Here is a 19875-nt window from a genome sequence, read left to right on the forward strand (position 1 = left end):
TCAAAAGTATCCATAATCTGATTCCTGTGTTTTTTCAGTAACTCTGATGGATTACAGTCACCAGTTTTGTAATCAGATCATTGTAAATTCATTACATGTAATCCAATACTCCCCAAACTTGCTAAAGAGGCACTTTGTCAGTTGTAACAAAGACTAAAATGTTAATGTGCTGTCACTGTTTGTGATTCCCTTCAAAGGGAGAGGGCGCCTCCTGGTGGCAGTTAGCATTCACTACAATAAAATGTTATGGCAGGCACTTAAATTAAGTAAAAAAAATTTTTTTTTTGTAGAAGTAATGCATTTAACACACAGTTCAGTTAATATTAAGTATCTTAAGTCACAATTTTGCAAACCTTTTTAATGCAAGTGCAGGTGGATTGGTGCCCTGGATAGCTGCTGAGAAGTCTCACCAGAGAGAGACACTTAAAGGATAAGTTAATTGATTTTGGACCTATATATATTTTGTCTCTTACATACTTGTAGACAGACAGTATTGACTCCAGTCAGCTGTCAACTGAAGCAGTGAGCTCCGTTGCCTCTTGCTGCTAACAAGCAGTCCAAACAGGGTTTGTCAAAATATCTCCACAAAGTGGAGTAAACAGACAAGTTGCTTAGTACATAAATTAAAAGAGAGAAAGCCCGAGTCACCATGATGACCGAAACTGCTGCAAAAAGATTTTTTTCTCCATCTTCACCCCCATTAGTTACGAAGAACTGTGTGTGTGAGGGAGATCCTGGTCTGCAGTCTGATGTGGCTTGTAGATAAAACTTGTACATTTCAGAAGAGTTGTCTGATTGGTGGAGGAGATCCCTCCTTAGTCTTGGTCAGCATCAAGGTGACACTTTTGTAGCTTTAAAGGTGAAGGGTCATTTTTGTTCCTGGGAAAGAAAGTTACTCAGGGATCCATTTTGTGCTGTGGAGACCTGGTTCTGCTACAATACACATAAAACAACGACCCGAAACAAAAAGATTCAGGAAGCCAGGTAATTTTCCAAAGACTTGTGTAACTAAGGCTATACTTAATGTACTGTGCAGTGTGTGCAGAATATAATGTATGGATGGCAGGATAAACCAGCTGGAGACTGGAGAAGTTTATTCTGTTAATTAAATTTAAAACCCATTGAGATTTAGTCTAGAATTACATTGTGTGTGTACTGTATGTAGCCCATTTGACCCGCACCCGCCTGACCCGTTCTCAATATCATCATCATTCGACCCCAACCTGCCCCACCTGCCATGCAATAAGCGGGATAATGTACAGCACGCCTCTGTGTCACATTGTTTCACTCTGTCGGGGCTTGGGATAATGACCGTCTCTCTGTACGTTATCCCCCTTAATCAATGCCCCAGTAGAATAAATCCAACAGATAAGAGTTCCTACAGGCATATGTCAAGTCAGTCCTGGTCATGTGTCATGTCTTTATAGGACTCTGTGCTTTGCGTCCCCTGGTCTTTCCTCAAAATGTACTTCCTGTTGTGAAGGTGGATGCTGGCAGAAGAGATACACTCGATGGACCTCAACACAGCTTTCTTGAAGGTCCGTGTTCTTGCTGTGAAGAGGATGAATATCTGAAAACCCTGGAGAAGTGAGCCAGAAGAAATTGGTTAGACTTATTATTTTCTTACTCCTCTAGTTGAGTCCGGGCTCGGGAAGTGAAAAAGAGACGTTCAGCCGTCCCTTAGCAATTATCAATGAGGTGCCTTGCAAGGCACTTAGGCTCCAGTGGAGCTGCTCATCGGCCACCAGTATAAGTCTGTGGTTGAACTGGGAAGCTCCCAGTGGCCTAGAGTAAATAACTGCTGGTGAATCTCCTACCAGTATTCTGATCATAAAATAATGATTTGGTCAAAGAGCTTTGCCAAAAAGTCAGTGTACTCCTTTAATCTTCAGCAAATCATTACTTTTCACTTCCACAGAAATATATTGTGTTGATCATCTTTTTTTGTTATATAGGCCCCGCCCATTTCCGTTTGACTAGATTTTGTGAACGCCCATGATTAAAAGTGATCAAAATATTTTTGATATTCCATACCGTTTCAGTTGGCTTCCAAAGTTTGATCAAATGTTGTGGGCGGGGTCTATCATCTCTTGTCATAAATCCAGACTTTGGAACAGTTAAAAGCGTTTGGCCAGTCTAAGGTTGTGCTTTGGTACGTAGGGAGATAAAAGTTCAGAAATATATGCTGGAGCCTGGCCATTTAGTGCTTTATAAGTAATCAATAAAATCTTAAAATCAATCCTAAAACTAACTGGAAGCCAATGCATGGTGGCCAACCTAGCACCACAAAGTGGTTGTATTGTTGTAACCTACCTGTGTGGTGGTACAGAGGCAGAAGATAATGCTGAAGATGAGCTGGGCCGTTCCTTGCTCGTTGCTGGTGCTGAGCACCAGGTAGCCCAGTGTCCAGGACAGGCCCAGTAAAACAGCCACTGAAAAACTGATGAGGAACTTCTTCCTCAAAGACGTCCGCCTCGTACTGCACAACAGAAAGAGTTGGTGATTGGACGTTATTCTCTGGAGTAAAACATTACAGATATAAATACATGAGAAGGTTGATACTGTATGATAGGTATTATCAATAATTGTTGACGTGCTGATAATATTGAATTGAAATACTAAAACTATGACTACATCTATTACTACTAGCGACAGTTACTTACTGGAGCCTTCCTTTTTAATCTTCATATGCTCCCTCTAGGTTATCTCATTGCTACTACTACTACTACTACTACTACTAATAATAATAATAATTATGTCTGTATTTATATGCCTAAATCCCCCGTTTCCTGTGGACGTGTCGTATGGGTGTGGCTAGCGGCCGCAGAGCAGGAAGTCACAGAAACAACAACAATGGAGGAAAGCAGGAAGAAAACAAAGAAGAGCGAAGCTAAACATTCAGAAACACAGTGAACATGATGTGCTCTTTGCTTCTTCAACGCCTGTGGAGGCTTTACGCTGCCGGTTACCTCAGCCTCAGGAGAGATGACAGCTCACAAAACTGAGTGTCAAGTGTTGAGTGTCTCTACTCTCCATTACCTGTTTAGTTTAGGGTCTGTCCTGCATGTCTTCAGTGCAAAGAGAAACAACAGTACAGTATTGTAGATGAGGACCAGACCAACTGGAAGGAGGAACCCCCAAAACATCGGTTTCCCAAAGTCAAACCGTCCGTCCCTGTCCAGAGCTGCAAGCCAGCAACTTTAGGGTCAAAAATGAAGAACAGTGACAGTAAAATTTGTGAGAGAGCGAGAAATACAAAACAGAAGAGACAGGGAGGGGGGCCATGTTGACATATCAGCTGTATTGCATTCTGGTGTATTGAGGCTATTGCTGGTGGAGAAATTGATATTTTTGCCTCTTCTACGATGGATTTCTCCCTGTATGATTGTTGAACGTCGGTGGAAAATGGCGGCTCTAGAAACATTTGATGTGTCCAAAGGTAGGCTATATGTTAGAACAGAAGAGACGAGTGCAGAGAGAAATAAAAGACTGTAATTGACCCACAATTCCTCCCGTCTGTATCCCAAAGGTGCGTTGACCCTGTAGGTGACCCCTAGTGTGATCGCCACGATGACGGCTGGTATTCCTAAAATGACACACAGGAAATCAAACAAGTTACAGGTGGCTTCAATTAAATATCAAAAAACAATGTTTACATTCTCTGGAATAAAACCAGTAACGTGAAGTTGGAGCATGTTTCACACATCAGAGCAGAAGCTCCAACAGCCCAGGATACTTTTTAAATAAACAACATATAAACCTATAAATTATTCGAATTCAGGTCAGGCAGTCAGGTAATGCTTAGTGAGATGTCGCTTTGTGAGATGGCCTCTAGAGGGCGTTTTTGACTAAGAGATGGCGTCCCGCCTATGGGCTAAATGCCACAACACTGCAACTAAATACGGCTGTCACTCCTCATTGGAGCTTAATCCTGTTCAGTTCACACAGTTCGGTTATTAAGGAGAGAACCTCATTCTATAACCGAACTCACTACCTGAAAATTCAGGTACTGATACTGAATTTGAGAGCGGATTCAGTTAGTCCGAGTAGTGTGAACCAGGACTGGACCGGACAGCTGATTGTTACGTGACGTAAGGCACAACACTCGTTGCATTACGTAACATTATTATCGTTATTTTTAAAAGAGACGGAGGTAAGTGTTGTGAGACATTCTCAAATTTTCTATCCAGTCTGTTTCCTCAACATTAAGGTTGTTCCACCAGTTCTGCGGTCTCGGCCCAGATGTTGCTGTTAAAAGCATCAAGTCCCTGTGGTGGAACAAGAGAATCTGACGCCGCTGTCAGTGCCGGTTTATTAAGATCTGATGGATACATTGACGCCTCTGGTTACTGGTGTTACTGGTGCCAAGTAAACAAAAATACACAAGTGAAATACAGGCAATGGTAGCCGCCATATTGGATCTGAAGTAAACGTTACTATGGTTACAGACATTATTTACAGCCATCGCGAGATCGGAGGAGTGGAGCGACTCTTGTTACCCGTACAGACCGTCTGGTAATTTTACTCCGCTCTGCTCCAGAGTGACCAGACAGATGCTAATTCACTCTCATTCATAAATTCGGTTGTCACTATTTATTTTACTAGTTTTCACTGAGCCCCACTCTCTTCCATTAATTTACATACATCCATGTCTTCCGTTGCCCTATAAACTTTAACGTTATTACCTGTGGTATTTAAGTGACGTTAGTGGAATTATTTAACCAGTAACCGTTTTGTAATGCTTCACGCGCCGGGCGTCTGTACAGGATCTGTGCTTGTTATGTGTGTTACACTGTACTATGCTGTGTACTTTATCAAGGTAAGCAATAAACCAAGAAATGTCCACCTGGGTCTTGCTTAAATGAGTCATAATATTCACTTCAATTTTTAAATATATAATGTCTCAAAATTAGATGAATGTGCTCAATTATGTTTTCTAAATAGAGTTAGAAGCAATTATGTTTTTATCCAGAGTTGACAAGGTTATTCAGGATGTTTTAAGTCATTTCGATAAATGTAACTTTTTTTTTTTTCAGGAGAATGTAATATGAGTCAAGACAGTTGCTTGAAACGAGGGAAATCGTCTTAAACAAGGTTCTTGTTTCAAGATGCAACTCCTTGATAACTCCTGATCATTTCTTGAAAAAAGTCATTTCGATGTGAATCAAGTACAATTTTCAATGTCACTGTGGCTCCAGAGGTTGAGGAATAAACCACTTGATTATATCTGGCTACAACAATCAGCAAATTTCTTAATGTATTAAAAACCAAAGGGGGTCTGAGGCACTCTGTTGGGAATGCAAAAATTAAAAGCTTTCATTTCACATCAGCAATTTCAAAAGTTAAAACTGACCAATATGGGAGCACCCTGATGAAGGCTCATTTGACCTGAAATGCGTCCGTCAGTTCTAACTTTTCATTGCCCGTGTGAAACGAAGGCTAATACATTTTGCTATCCCAACAGAGAGCCTTTGTCTTTTTTTAACCTGTTGATTGTTTTCTGCCATGGACATTTGGTACCAAGTAGCGCTCCTAATCTTTAGTCTTTTCAAATTTTTGAATGTGTTGAATCTCATACCCCATCCAATAGTAACGCTGAGGAAGGTACAGGAGGATGGAAGACTGCGGCGTATTTTCTGGATGAGAAGCATCAACTGGGTGCCGAACACAGCGTTCCACACAAAAGTCGCCAGCAGGAAGAAGTGGAGAAGAGCCGCCACTGCCGTGCACGGGCCGTGATCTGGCTCAGTATGTACGTCTGAATCAGGGATGGTGTTGGTTTCAGTGTTGATGGCTTCCGCTTCGGTGCTGCTCGCTTCATTGGAGTTGTTGACTCCGAAGAGGAAGGTGATGCTGAAGGCGAGCAGACTGATGCAGATACTCACCAGCACAATCGTGGAGTTCCAGCTCTCCTCAGTTTTTCTTTGAAAGCTAAAGAAGTTGAAAAGAAATCCATAAAGGACAATTCCAGCGTGCATTGGGATTTTGGTAAGTTTTTACATTTTCAATCCCTTTAATGGTAATTGTGACAGTTTTTACATGCATGCGCCAATCCTTAAATGATAATTCCGGTTACTTTGAACCTGGGCCTTATTTACCTAGTTTTCAGCATCATGAAGATTGATTGAAAATTTTGTCACTTGCTTCACTATAGAGCTTTACGTAGCTCCAGTTTGCCAGGAGTGTTGCTCTCCAATACACACCAAAATGGCCAAAGCAAACTCCAACAGCTAAACCCAAAAAGCGATTAAAACACATCAACACAATGACACTTACACTGCAGGTACAAGTCTTTAAATTGCTGCAAATAGTTATCACAACATTTAAGTTAAAATAGTCCATTTGATACTTTTTTAGTGGTGCTCACACACTTCATTGTTTACTTTGCTGGCTGCTGCTTTAAAGTGGACAAACGGTATTTCATTGCTTCAGTTTGAAAGTGTTCTTTATGTGATCTACTTGTTGGAACGCCCACATCCAAAATAATTTGTATTTGTGAATGAAGTCAACCATAAACCAACTGCCGCAGACATTATTATTATAGATCATTGTGAATATAACTGATCATTTTGATTTTTAATACCTTTGACTGCCAACATGGTAGATTCCCTAATATGTTTACTGCTGTTGACACACTTCTGCAACCCCAGGTGGGAGATACTGGAGCCCAAAAACATTTCCACCAGGAGATTGACGTGAGTGTTTTTTCCCACTCAGCTCATATTTATGGAAAATCCAATGTGACATTAATGCAGCATCAGAGCACTTGAACGATCTACTTGCCAACTAGCTCACGCTAGTTAAAACAACATATCTAACGCTGCAATATACGCAAGTTTTAAACAAGGGATACTCAGAAATCAGATGTAGGCATTTCCCATTGCAGTGTGCGGGTTATTGTGTTGAAAGGACATTTTAATCACTTTTTGGATTTGACTGTTGGAGATTGCTTTGACCTTTTTAGTGTGTATTGGAGAGCAGCGCTACCGGCGAACTGGAGGTACGTGAAGCTCTACAGTGAAGTGATGAAACTTTGAATATACATAAGACCCAGGTTAAAATAACTGGAATTAATCCTTTAATCCAAATGAAAAATCTACCTGAGTCAAGGGCATGGGTCCAGAGATTGTGGGAAAGTTAAGCTAAAGGGAAGCAGGACCAACAGCCAAAAGGTTGAAGGCTGGTTTTGAAATAGAAAATGGTAAAGGAAATGCTAAGCTAAAGGCTAACGGGACCAATATAGCTAAAACACCAAAGGCTGTGTTTAAAGAGGAAATGTTAATTATGTTATTAAAGAAACACACTGACTTTGACAGAGCTCTTTAATCAACTTAGCATTGTGTGGCAAGAAGATTGTTGGCAGTTTCACCTTTATTTGTCCAGTATTTAGTGTGGTACAATACACATGCTAATTATTAGCTTTTACCATCCAAAACATCCACAGTGTGTTAGCATACACCACAGCAAATACATAAATAATGGACATGCAGAGGTTGAACTGTTACCGATCTCCTTGTCAGTAACTTGATCAAAGAGCCGATTTGCCAAAAAGTCTGTGTGCTCCTTTAATGACAAAATTTATTTATGATTAACAACTGATCTTTTTCATAATCATAAAACAGCAATTGTACGGTATCCTTTTACTTTCGCTTTCCATAATGTTGTCATGACATCAAAACAATTGTCATTGAATTATCCCTACTGTTGAGGAATACCGTTAACTGCAATTAACTGCAATTTTTTTTCTCACTTGAATTGAATATTTCCATGGTTATTTATGTGTTGAGTGACTTTCATGACCCCTGCACCCTTGAAATTTAAGATCTCATTATAAAAATATAATTTAAAATGCATGAGCGTCAATGAGAAAATAAGCATTATATCCTTCACTCTTGCAGAAAAACATACTGTGTGCTGATCCAGGGTTTCTGTGCAACACCAGTGATACAATCTAACACTAAGATAAGGTAAATTTCTGCATGTGGAGGAAAAGAAGGTCTGTCCTGTCTTACCTTTCCCTAATGCGGTGAATGATTGTTATTATCAAGCCAATGATAGATAAAGATAGTCCAGCGATGGAAATATAGTCCAGGGCTTCTGCATATTCATGATTCTCCCTGAATGACTGTTGGAGAAACAAAAACAGAGGGCAGAATCAAACAGTGATTTCTCTACACACTAAGTATATTACTTTTGTATTTAACGTAAAAATCAAATTTTTCTTAAAACAAGTGGAAAAAGTCTGCCAATGGGTTGAGATGACTTCACTTGTTTTCCAATTTTCTCAAACCAAGTGACATTTATCTCAAGCAAATCTGCCTTGTTAAATTAAATTATTAAACTAACCCTAACCCTTATACTAAGGCCATATTAACATATTTTGTTAACCTCAACAAGGTGAACATATAACCACCATCATACGTCACATCAGCACCTGTGACAGTGGAAGGCTGCTGATAGCATGCCAAAACTGTTGAGGTGAAAAAAATATATTGATATGGCCTTAGTATATGAACTTAGTAATTTAATATATTGTAGGCCAAATTAATATTTTTCGACTAAATCTGCCTCGTTTCAAGATATTGTCACCCGTTTTGAGAACAAGTGAAACTGCACTGGATTGGAAACAAGTGAAATGATCAAACCTCAGAGGCAAACTTTTTTTCCCACTCATTTTAAGAAATGAGTTGGAAGTTGGAAGGCTGAATACAAGATTTAATGACTTGTTAAACGGGCAATAAAGGAACAATTTTCCTCTACTTATATGATCAAAGATGTTTCATGAAAACAAAATTAAAAATGTTGTTTGTGAGTGGTTAAATTTAAAATAGCATTCTCAGAAAGAGATTAACTCCAGTCAGTCAACACATCTTGGCTCACCTCACTGATCGATTACTAAAATCTTTGAATCAAGCAAGTTTGCAGAATCTCCTATCACCACCACCCTTTAGCTGGTATCGTAAACCAATCAGGGTCCGGTATTGTGACTGCCTGTGAGGATTTAGTCTTCGAATATTCAAACTAAACTACATTCATTTGCAAAACATCTCGAAGAACATTATTTTTATCCTGAGGCGTACTATATTATAAAAGAAACTCATGAGCACTTAATAATATGGGACCAGGTCTCTCTTGTGAATGAGACCCCGTGTCTCAATGAGATTACCTGTCTAAATAAAGGTTTAATAATAATAATAATAATAACCTTTGGTGTCGTCATTGTTTGCAGTGCAGACACAGGCATAAAATTTACAACTTCTCTCAGCAGTGCAGAAGTTTGAGTTCATCCAAGGGGTAAATTAAGGACGATGACCTGGAAGGTAGTTTGGGTGACTGAGGACACAGCAGGGCTTTATAGTGCTGTAATTTTAGCAGTATATCGCTGCTGTCAGGTGGAAACGTCAGAACTCAATTTTTTGACAGACAAATTGCAGGATACCATGCTGCTGAATGTGTTGAGACAGTGCTGTAGCTCTTGGCCGTACAAAACCGTTTCAAATCTATTGTACAATCTCAAAATGCATGGTTGTCCAACTAACTGGCCCTTGTTAGTTTGTGAGTGTTTTTTGTTTTTGTGTTTGGGACTGTGTATGTGTATGGAAAAAGGGAAAAGCATTATGAAAATATTTGGGAAGAAAACACCACCGCAATGAGAACTTAGCACCAAAGATGGAGACAAAAAAAAAAAGAAGAGTATTTCTCAGTTTATTGTTGTCCTTTCTCTAACTTTGGTTTTGTAAAAACTTTTTAAACCTCATTTGGAATGAAACTGCCACAATAGAGCCACAGCATTTACCATGAGGGCAGCAAAGTTAGTGGTGTGGTTGCAGAAACATCGCAGAACGCCGTCCGATGCGTTGACCTTGGTGCAGCCCTGAGTGCTCCAGTCACCCAGACTGTAGTCCCAGAACACACAGGCGTAGTCATACAGCGTTGTGTTGCCGATGATCTAAAACATCAACAACAACAATAACTACATTAGTACAGCACTTTTTTTTAAATGTTGCCATACAAATGTATATAAATGCCAAGATTTTGCTATAGTCATTTATCACCATGTCAGTAAACAAAATAGAGGATACATAAACCAATGTCACTGAAATAAATGTTGGCGATGAGGTTATCTATGGAGCCTCTTGGCTGCAGTACACCTACATGCTCAAAAGAAACATTGGCGTAATTACCCTGTATGGTACATTAATGTTCCTCAAGGTACAATTTGAGTTTTTCAAATTGGAAAAGTTGGAAAAATAAGCAAGACTAGATAATTGTGTTCACGTACCCAAAGATAAAATGTAGACAACCAGTAACTAAACCCCAAACCCAAATCTGTGGTGAAGCCTGGCATCTAATGGTGAACTGAAGCCATCTGCTGTTGACTGATCTTTGTTGCCAGGTGATGTCACCTTCTATAGAGTACAACAGGTGGCGACATCACCTGGCAACAAAGACCAGCCAATAGCAGATGGTCAGTTCAGCACCTTACTTTTCACCAGTAGATGTCAGGCTTCACCACAGATTTGGGTTTGGGGTTTAGTTAACTCTTTAAAATGCCTAAAGTTCTGCAACTGGGCCGCAACAAGTTTGGATATGCAAATGTTACGCACGCTGTGTAATTTAGGCGTAACTTTGAGTCATCTCTTAAAAATCATTAACTTCAGAAGTGTTTGCTGAGGATAATCTCTAATAATAAGAGGACAAAGGAAAAGAAAAAAGGAAAATCATTTTTTGGCTCTTTGAAAGATTATGCCCTCATCAGAGTCAGTGATTTTGAGTGGTCCTTTTACAAATCATTAACATATGTAGGTATATGTAGAAATATATGATCGATTACATTTTCAGAGAGCACATTTAATGGGGATGACTTGATGCTTTCGCTTTTGATCAAGTTAATGAGTGACTGATGTATTTGCATTCTCACCAAATGCCTTGTGTTATGTTCACAGCTGCTTACCGTGGAACTGTTTATGATATTGATTCATGGCGCCTATAAACCATCTCATAACAGTTAGACATGGTAATCTGTTGGTGGCTTGTGAGAGAGTGATAAAACTTTAATCGCTCCTGTGGGGAATTTGCATCATTGCAAAAGCAGAATCAGAATTTTTTTTAAATGAACAAATTAATACTATATATAGGTTGCAAAAAGCTGAGAGTGGGACTGAGATAGCAATAGAATAAATAAAGGTAAAGACAATAAGCAGCGTCCTTGGCTTCCTACCAGGACTTCTACAGATACAAGAGTGTTTGGAGTTACCCGATCCCAAGTGTACAGTCCGGGTCAAGGCCGTAAAAGTAGATAAAGGTCAGATTATGTAACGCCCCTTTAAAATGTTAATCCAAACTGTGGAAAGGTAATGATAGCAGTTCTCTTACTGTGGGTCTGAACAGCATTTCCACATGTTGCGGCACCACAGCGCGGCCCTGACCTTTGACACTGGCCGACAGGACCCTGATGGAGGTGGACCGCTGCCTCCTGTAGAGCCGGGACCTGAAGAAGTGATCGTTCTGGTAGAGAACAAAACCCAGAGAGACGTTTGATGGCTTTCGCTGTCCAGGCACAGCTTCTTCAGACACAAGAGATCAGAGAAAAAGACATTAAGAAGATTATTATTATTATTATTAGTAGTAGTAGTAGTAGTAGTAGTAGTAGTAGTAGTTAATGTTGTAGCTATTGCAGTGATAGTGGTGGCAGTTGTATTGCTAATAATAAAAGCAATAATAGTAGTAGTAATGGTAATACTAGTACAAGCAGTTATAACAATAATAATAGTAGTTGTAATTATTGTTATAGAAGCACTCGTTGTTATACTTGCAGTACTAGCAGTAATAATAATAGTAGTAGTACTGGTAGTTGTTCCTGTGGTGGTAGTAGAAGTAGCAGTACTATTAGTCGTACTAGTAATAACAGTTTATTTTTTATAAAAGTAGTGTGTGTATTTTTTGCAGTGTGGAGAAAAGTTTGTGCAATGTGGACGAGAAAGTTGTGACTTTTTACTGAAAACCAAGAGAGGGAAAACTTCTCACCGGGGGGAAATCGTACGTATATCAGGACGTCTGCTCTGAACCCGTTTTCCACCACAATTTCTGAAGTATTGGTGTTCAGCTGAATTCGGTCCGCCACAAAACTGCCAGTAGCTCCTAAACAACGGGAATCAGAATTGTTAGTATTGTTATCATAACCTTTGTTTATAAACAGGAAAATTGATGGAGTATGCACGCTCTTTTCCAGCAATGGCCTGCTTCATATTCCCTTGGCTGTACTGGAAGCTCCCAGGTGTGAATGCATGAAACTGTATGAATGAGTGTGTTTGCATGCACATTAATTCCCAATATAAGCCTTATCCCGGTTAAGGTCTTAATAAGGATTGTTTACATGGAACAATGAGTAACCAGTTTTTTTTATATACCTGCATACATGGAGACAGTCTTAATGTTTTATAGTTTTCCCACTGTGTTCATAAGTGGTGCATTATTTTGATGCTTGTGTCTCCATGGAACGGAAATGACGCAATAACCAGGGTCTGCTGTTTACATGCCAGAACATATCGGTTAATATCAGCTTATCCCAGCTAGAATATTGGCTTCTCCTGGTCATTGTAAATGGGATGTGGCGTAATATTGTAATTTTGGACAGCTGTAAGCATTCCCTCTCCGTTATCTTTATTAGTTCAGTAGAGGTTAGAGCCAAACAAACATAGGCTATATAATTTATAGGCTGATATGTATAGAACTTTATCTTCAAATTAAACTGTGAAATATAAATGGTTCAATGATGTGTTATTTTATAAATTGGTTTATATTTAGTAAATAAGGGCGCTTTCACACCTGATAGTCCGCTTCCTTGGTTCGCACCTGATGTGAGAATGATACATCGTTTGGTTTTTCAGCTGGTTCGCTTTCACAAAGCCAAAAATCAAACGGTCCAGATAGGCTTGCCAACCCTCCCTGATTGGCCGGGAGACTCCGGTAATTAGCCTCAGTCTCCCGGGATGGAAAAATACATTCCCAGAGATTTTTTCACGGCTGAATTTATAAGAATAAATAAAAAATAACAAAAATTGCACTACGTGGGTTGATTTAAGTGACATGAGACACAACAGGGGAGGATTTACTAAATTGCTTTGAATGTATGTTTTAACACGGGTGATGTGTGTGTGCGTCGGGTACGTTGTGCGTCGGGTGCATCCACTGCATCGGATGAAGGTTATTTTCATGACGTTTTGCTGGGCTGTGCTTTTTACATATTTACTGTGTTGGTTTTCTTGGTTGTAGGTTACGCATTTAGCAACTGGCAATGTGTGATGATGGTTAACGGGACATGCACGTTGTGCATTTGACGTTGCATAATGGTGAGAGGGACACGGTAGTTTTTGGCATTTGGCATCGCGTAATGGTGACAGCATATAGCAATGTGGCAACAAAATACATGTCAGGAGTGACGTAAAGTGCACATTTCCATAGTAAATGATCCTAATTTCCAGTGAGGTAAGTTGGTCCAGTCCAAACTATAGAGCTGACGATTGCAATCATGCAAAAATCCCAAAAAGTTGATCCATGCAAACGCTAGTTTCACCAGTCACCAAAACAGGATGTGAAGATGTTTTTAACCAATAAAATGCAGATTAAATGGTTCGCTTCCTGAGATTGGTTCAAATGGTGTTCTCACCAGGATTGAACCGCTCCACAGTTCACTTGGAAGCGGCCTGAGACCAGAGAGCGGTTGTTTGGTCCGCACCAGAGTTCAGTTAGGGTGTTCACACCCCAAACGATCCGAACCAAATGGCCCGGGGTTCGTTTCAAACGGACTAAACAAGGCTGGTGTGAAAGCACCCTAAAATTACTTTTTGCAGTTTTTGTACTGTGTTTTCATTATTATTTTATACATACCCAACTACAAAAGAAAGACAGACAAAACACAGTGTGCAGGACAGACTAAATGACATAATGACAGAATCATAAAATCATAAAACCATAAAATTGCTTAATCATACAGGAGGGCTTTAAGTTACACCTCAGTTATCGCTTGCCTGACGCCGCTGGACACATTGTTCCAGAGTACATGGGACGTTACTGTGAGGGCTCAGTCACCTTTATTCAATTCAATTTATTTATTTGAGGTTATTCAAACAGCCGGAGTTACCTGTCTTTACATATACTGGAACATGTACTGTAGCTGGGTATCATCTGTGTAGCAATGAAACAGGACATTATGCTTACCAATAATGTCGCCAAGAGGGAGCATATTAATAGAGGGCCAAAAACAGACCCCTGAGGGACGCCACAGGTGAGGCCCACTACAGGTGAAGCAGCGTTCCCAGCAACTACAGAGTCCTCCCTGTGAGATAGGATTCAAACAGGCATAGGAGGCGTCCCTACCTGCCTGTCAGTCACACGCAGACAGTAAACAAAGAGAGTAAACAAATATATCCACAGGAGAGATGAGGTGAAACAGCCATAATGCTAACTTGCATACTGGGACTGGAATACACTTGTGTAAGGAAGCCAGTTATTTTCCCCACTGCACAAGACTGAGTTGTCCTGTGCGAATATCTCTGTCTGTCCACCTGTCTCTCCGTTTCCCTCTACCTGTTCCTCCCTCTCTCCATCCCTCTCTCATCCCTCCGTTAGCCTCACCATGCCCTCATCCCTTGTTTGTGCCGTCCCTGGATGCCTATCCTCTGATAAATTTAAAAAACGTGTCATTCTTTCATATCCCAGTGAAAGAAGTGGAGCGATGGACTGGTGTAGAGTAGCTAAAGCAACTGAGGTTTAGAGCAATGCTAATTGTATGCATGTTAAATGTATCAATTAATAATATGGCTAGCGGTAGGCTATGTATTTTGTAACTCACCATTCAGTATTTATCTGACCAGAACGACGTCCGACGGAAGTTGCTGGTGGCCAGACCTCTGCGTCAGTATTTGAAAACTCTGAATCTCAGGGTTCATAAAGGTATGGTTGAACTATGCTGATTCTGCCTGCTTCTGCCATCTTGCCGGTCTTGTTGTTAGTAGCAACGAGAGATTGTTTGCGTGACGTAGCTCGGAGAACTGGACAGGTAGACCGACCACGCCCCCGCAGTCCTGAGAAAATGGTCTGACCCGCCAGATGAACTGTTTTTGAACTCTGTTTTATAATGGTTATTAACAGTTTTTTTTAAACTCATATTTGGGTGGATACTTAATATGAAGGTCAACTGTGATATATACATTTTTTAATTTTTTCTGTTGGCCAAGTTTCAAATAAAAGCTGCTTGGCGGATTACCTGTATGCTGAAATTTCCTTTGGACCCTAATGGCTCTGAAAAGGTATTTCCCTGTATGTGGTAATATGCTGTACTTTTCAGAATTGGTCTCCCACTGAACAGCATTTATTACTGTAGACAGCAAAAGAGAGAGATAGCCAGTTGGAGGGAGAGAGAGACTAAAGTGTGATGTGATTGGTTAGAGGACCAGTCGCTCACCTGTGAGTGAAGTGAACTGGACTCCCTGTGTGTTTTCAGCAGGGATTTGGGCGGACTGGATGACCAGGTTGGGCTGGACCACCTGAGACTGAGACGTGTTCAGATCGACACTTTGGTTCACAGAGAGCTGGTCCAGGGTCACTGTGAGGCTGGTCGGAAAATAGTGGACACACACATACAACACACACATAAATATGTACACACGTACAAACACACACACACAGAAACAGACATGCACATATAAACAGATACTTGCAGATCAGACATGGCATGTAATGTTGGATTTACTGCCTGCTAAAGGTCTGCATGGGCCTGAAATTAACCCGAACGTACCTGTGACGTTCCAGCGCAAAGTTAACTGTAACGCGTAAAGTGTGTAATGTAATGTGATTACAGTAACGTGTTACTTTGTAATGCGTTACCTCAAAGCAGCGTTATTTTCCTCTGTGTTGACCGGTGCACTGGCATTCAGCAACTGGCTGACTGTAGCTACTGCCGCCACCCTAACGCTCTGTAAAACAACCATTAGCACAGGATAGACCACTTCAATTAGAAAGGATTAGTTACAGAAAAATATGTTTGAAGAGTTCATTTCTGAGCCAATACATATATATATCCTTTTTTGAAAAATCATCAAAAATCACCAGACCTTTCAATATCTCTGAAATACTGAGGATTCAGGCTGTCTGCATGTCTTAAAATGGACGAGAAATGCGTTTCCCCAGCAGGAAAGGATGAGGTGGAGGAGACAGGACTAGAAACAGGAAGTAGAAAGTAAGGGTGGAAAGTAAGGGTGTGGAGGTTGGGAGGGCGGATGGGCGACGACCCGGGTTCAATTCTCAAAGAAGCTCTGGGCGTGACGGATAAAAGGACTGTAGTGAGAAATGTTACACGTTCTTATTTATTCCCTCCATCTCTCGATTCCTCTAGTTTTTAACTACCTACTTTTATTCTTGTCTTTTATTTCTTTTTATTATACATTTTCTATTAAATGATTTTACCCTATATGTGAAGCGTCTTTGAGTACCTAGAAAAGCGCTGTACAAGTCTAATGTATTGTGAAGTGCCTTATTAATTCCTACCGGTTGTATAGTGTTTGATTACTTGGGGTGGATTTAATTTAATTCTTATCGTGGCATATTGGGTTATAGGTGGGAGGAAACCATATGTGCAAAAACCCTTACTCTGCTCAGCCCCCTCCTTAGGTCCGCAAGTGTGTCTCCTAGACAGTAGACAGCATTTCACCCCAGCCCTGCCAGGTTATTTTAGTCATTCTTTTTGTTACCAAGTATATGAAAGCATGATAAAGTGTTTGTTACTACTTCTTGTGCCTGTGGTTTGTTGGGGATGCAAAAGAACCCGCAGGTAGGTAGAGGTAGAGGTACAGGGAAGGCATTAAATCCTAATTGGCTACGTGGCCTGACCCTACTCTCTGACATCAACAACACGTAATATGCGTTCAAACAAAGTCTCAAACATTTTTTGAGACTTTGTTGCCTAAGTTACCTATTATCCCTTAAAATGTGCTGTCATTTGTTTTATTTTCCTGCTATTACTCCCTGTCAAATGGTAGGTACCTCAATTCAGTCAGAGACGCTTACGTCAAAGGAGATTGGACCATTATAACACTAATGGTTATACAGTTGTATTTGGTGGAAAAGGCTCCAAGCAGCATGCGAGAGATTCAGCAGGGAGCGCAATAACCCCCCCCCCCCAAGGCATAGTAGACATCATTATTAATATGAACAAACATGAAACCAGATAGAGATAGCTTGCACAAGCATTCTGGGAACAGATAATACAGGAGGAGGTTGGGGTGGTGGAAGGAATTTGCATGACATTGGTCAACAGCAGCAGTGGCTGATGAATGAATGAACGGCAGTGTGAGCTGGCAGATTATAAAGACCGCCTCATTGACTTGTTTGAATGTGATTGGTGATGAGAGTCAGCTTGGACTGGACAGCTGATAGCCAATCAGCTGATAGCGTGCACGACTTCAGTGTTCTGCCTGAACTAACGCGATGCTTCATTTTTGTAGCAAATCTTTTCATTTACATACTGTGTAATTGAAATAGTGCAGTCATAGCAACTTGTGTTTTGTGTCTACTACACTGAAAGCTCCGCCAATAAATCACCGGAACTCGGATGGACGTAAGTGTGCAGGAGTCCGTTCTCTGTTGCGGTGCTGAGTGCGATGGTTCGTACCTCTGTGACGTTAGGAGACAGAAGGAGTGTGTTGGCGATCTCAACTGCAATGGTGACGTTTTCAGCCGTCAGCTCATCAGGTCTGGAGGTCAGGATTTGAGCGCTGGCCGCCAACATCTGCAAGTCCGCTTGGCTGGTAAGCTGAGAGATTAAAATATTGGTTTTATTTATTTGTTCTGCCGTTGTCTAAAGCTGTTTTTAACAGGGTTAGTGTTTTGGGGGGATAATTCCTTTTAAAGACCAAATAATTATTGTAGTTTTCATTACATAGTCCCATTAAGATTAAAAATTAACCAGAACTCTCCCCACCCCCCACCCCCCAACACACACACACACACACACACACACATTGGAGTTTCAAGACACTCCTGTGACTTTATCATTTATGGAAATTACAAGCCGGAGACCGTAAACCAGAGACCTGTGGGTGTTGTTGCAAGTCCTTGGTTGCCGATGGAGTCAGTAAAAGTCATAGATTACTTAATGCTCCTTTAAAATTGACATTTTGTGCAGCGTACATCCAGTTTAAATACTGTTAGTTTTTTTTTCCACAAAAATGGTGGAAAAAGCAGCTAATGGTGTGTGGGATTTATGCATATTCTGCTTATAATAAATGCTCCAATAACAGTACAGATTAAGCAAGAGGGTTTTTGAGGTTTTAAAGGGAGGTTCTGAATGTTCTCACATTTTGTTGTATGCCACTGAGCGTCAGGTCACACTGGAAAACTTGCGGCTCGTCGTCAAAACTCGGTAATCCTTCCTGGTTTGAACATCTTGTCGAGGCCTTTGGTGTGCCAGCTAGACGGGGAAGGTGGAGGTGAGGCAGTGGACACAAAGAAATACCAATTCATCATCAATAAGGGATAAAGAACTGCATATTCTAACCAATTCATCAATTCAGAAGAGAAGAACTGAAAAATGAAACTATGGATGGGTGGATAGATTGACAGATAGGTATAGGTGAATGGATAGATAAATTATAGGTGGATTAATAGGTGAATGGAATGTGTGACTAAGTGGATGGATACATAGATGGATAGGTGGGTAGGTAGATGGTAGATCTGCTGTATAGATATAGATGGATAGGTAGATCTCTACAGTGTCATGGTTGAGATGAACTTACCACTATTTGTTCCTTTGGGACAGACTTCCTTAGAATATCCAAACCAGCCGATAGGTGTGCGTGGGAAGTTTAATTCATCTATTTCTTTTGCTTGGCAGAAATTTTCTAAGAGGAAAAGGCATGTTTAAAAGATTAAGACAATTTTTTTGGTGAATGGCTCGTTGGTCAACTTATCCATTAAGTGATGAGGACATAGATACCAAAATCATCTGTATGTCCCCGTGAGATTGTTGGCTCCAGTGTTCCATGGCAGCTTCACTGGCAGTTTTTGAAGGAGATTGGTAAAATTTACACAAAATATTATTTGAAATTAACATCCTGTTTTGAACTAAGATAAGATCAGATAAGATTGCACTTTATTGATCCCCTAGGGGAAATTTGGGTGAACTAGCAGTGACTGCACACCATCAGACTTTGTTGCCAATCAGCAGACAGAAGAAGAAGAGGCAAACCCTCCATTATTGGCCCAATCAAACAACATGGAGACACTGGAGAGCTCATTTCCTGTTTAGACATAATCGCCCTGCTAATTTTCCAAAACTTGGTCCAGTGGTAGAAGGCAGCCCTAATGGCCACTGAACTAGTATTGTGCTGATTGGCCATGTGGTATTGAGATAATCAGATAAAATGCTTAAAAGAGACTAGAATTTGAAAAGGCAGATCTCATGTCCCATTTCAGGTCCAGTCATGAAAATATGAAACCAGTTGGTAATGGGTCAGGGAAGAAAATATTAACTTGGTGAAAATCCAACATGTGGAACTGGTATATCTTGACAATTACATAGTGTTGGTGGAGGTATGCGCTCTACTGAGTGCATTCTAGGTGGATTGTACATGTTTTACCCCACCTACCTACTGAGCAGGTCTCTCCAGTCCATTCATCAGGACAGATGCAGACACCAGCCAACAACTTTCCATTAACACAAACCAGGGGGCCGGAAGTGGCATCGGTGATAGTAGTGCTGATTGGATAAGTAGCATTGGTTAGATAAGGGGTGGTAGGAGTAGTAGTACTAGTAGTACTGGGGGGGTGAGTAGCATTGGTTAGATAAGGGGTGGTAGGAGTAGTAGTACTAGTAGT

At 40.6% G+C, this 19875-nt stretch overlaps 1 protein-coding gene across 1 annotated transcript; it reads right to left on the reverse strand.

The window, feature by feature from the left end:
• Positions 1–1396: 1396 nt before the first annotated feature.
• adgrg7.1 (adhesion G protein-coupled receptor G7, tandem duplicate 1) lies at positions 1397–17788 on the reverse strand. Its single transcript, XM_078291231.1, has 11 exons — positions 17672–17788; positions 15889–15977; positions 15467–15615; positions 11377–11567; positions 9797–9949; positions 8013–8125; positions 5579–5931; positions 3505–3586; positions 3040–3198; positions 2314–2479; positions 1397–1579 (listed from the first exon to the last, which is right to left on the reverse strand). The coding sequence occupies exons 1-11, from the start codon at positions 17786–17788 to the stop codon at positions 1397–1399; spliced, it is 1755 nt and encodes a 584-aa protein (XP_078147357.1).
• Between the last annotated feature and the right edge of the window lie 2087 nt (positions 17789–19875).

This window comes from Centroberyx gerrardi, chromosome 21 (genome assembly GCF_048128805.1).
Source record: "Centroberyx gerrardi isolate f3 chromosome 21, fCenGer3.hap1.cur.20231027, whole genome shotgun sequence".
Classification (NCBI taxonomy): Eukaryota; Metazoa; Chordata; class Actinopteri; order Beryciformes; family Berycidae; genus Centroberyx; species Centroberyx gerrardi.

Coding starts and splice junctions, on each gene's coding strand:
- adgrg7.1 (XM_078291231.1), bottom strand. CDS start 17,788: ATGTTGGCGGCCAGCGCTCAAATCCTGACCTCCAGACCTGATGAGCTG. Junction 5,932..8,012: donor ATTCACCGCATTAGGGAAAG/GTAAGACAGGAC, acceptor CAACTTCTTTAG/CTTTCAAAGAAAAACTGAGG. Junction 1,580..2,313: donor GCCTCTGTACCACCACACAG/GTAGGTTACAAC, acceptor TCACTTCTCCAG/GGTTTTCAGATATTCATCCT.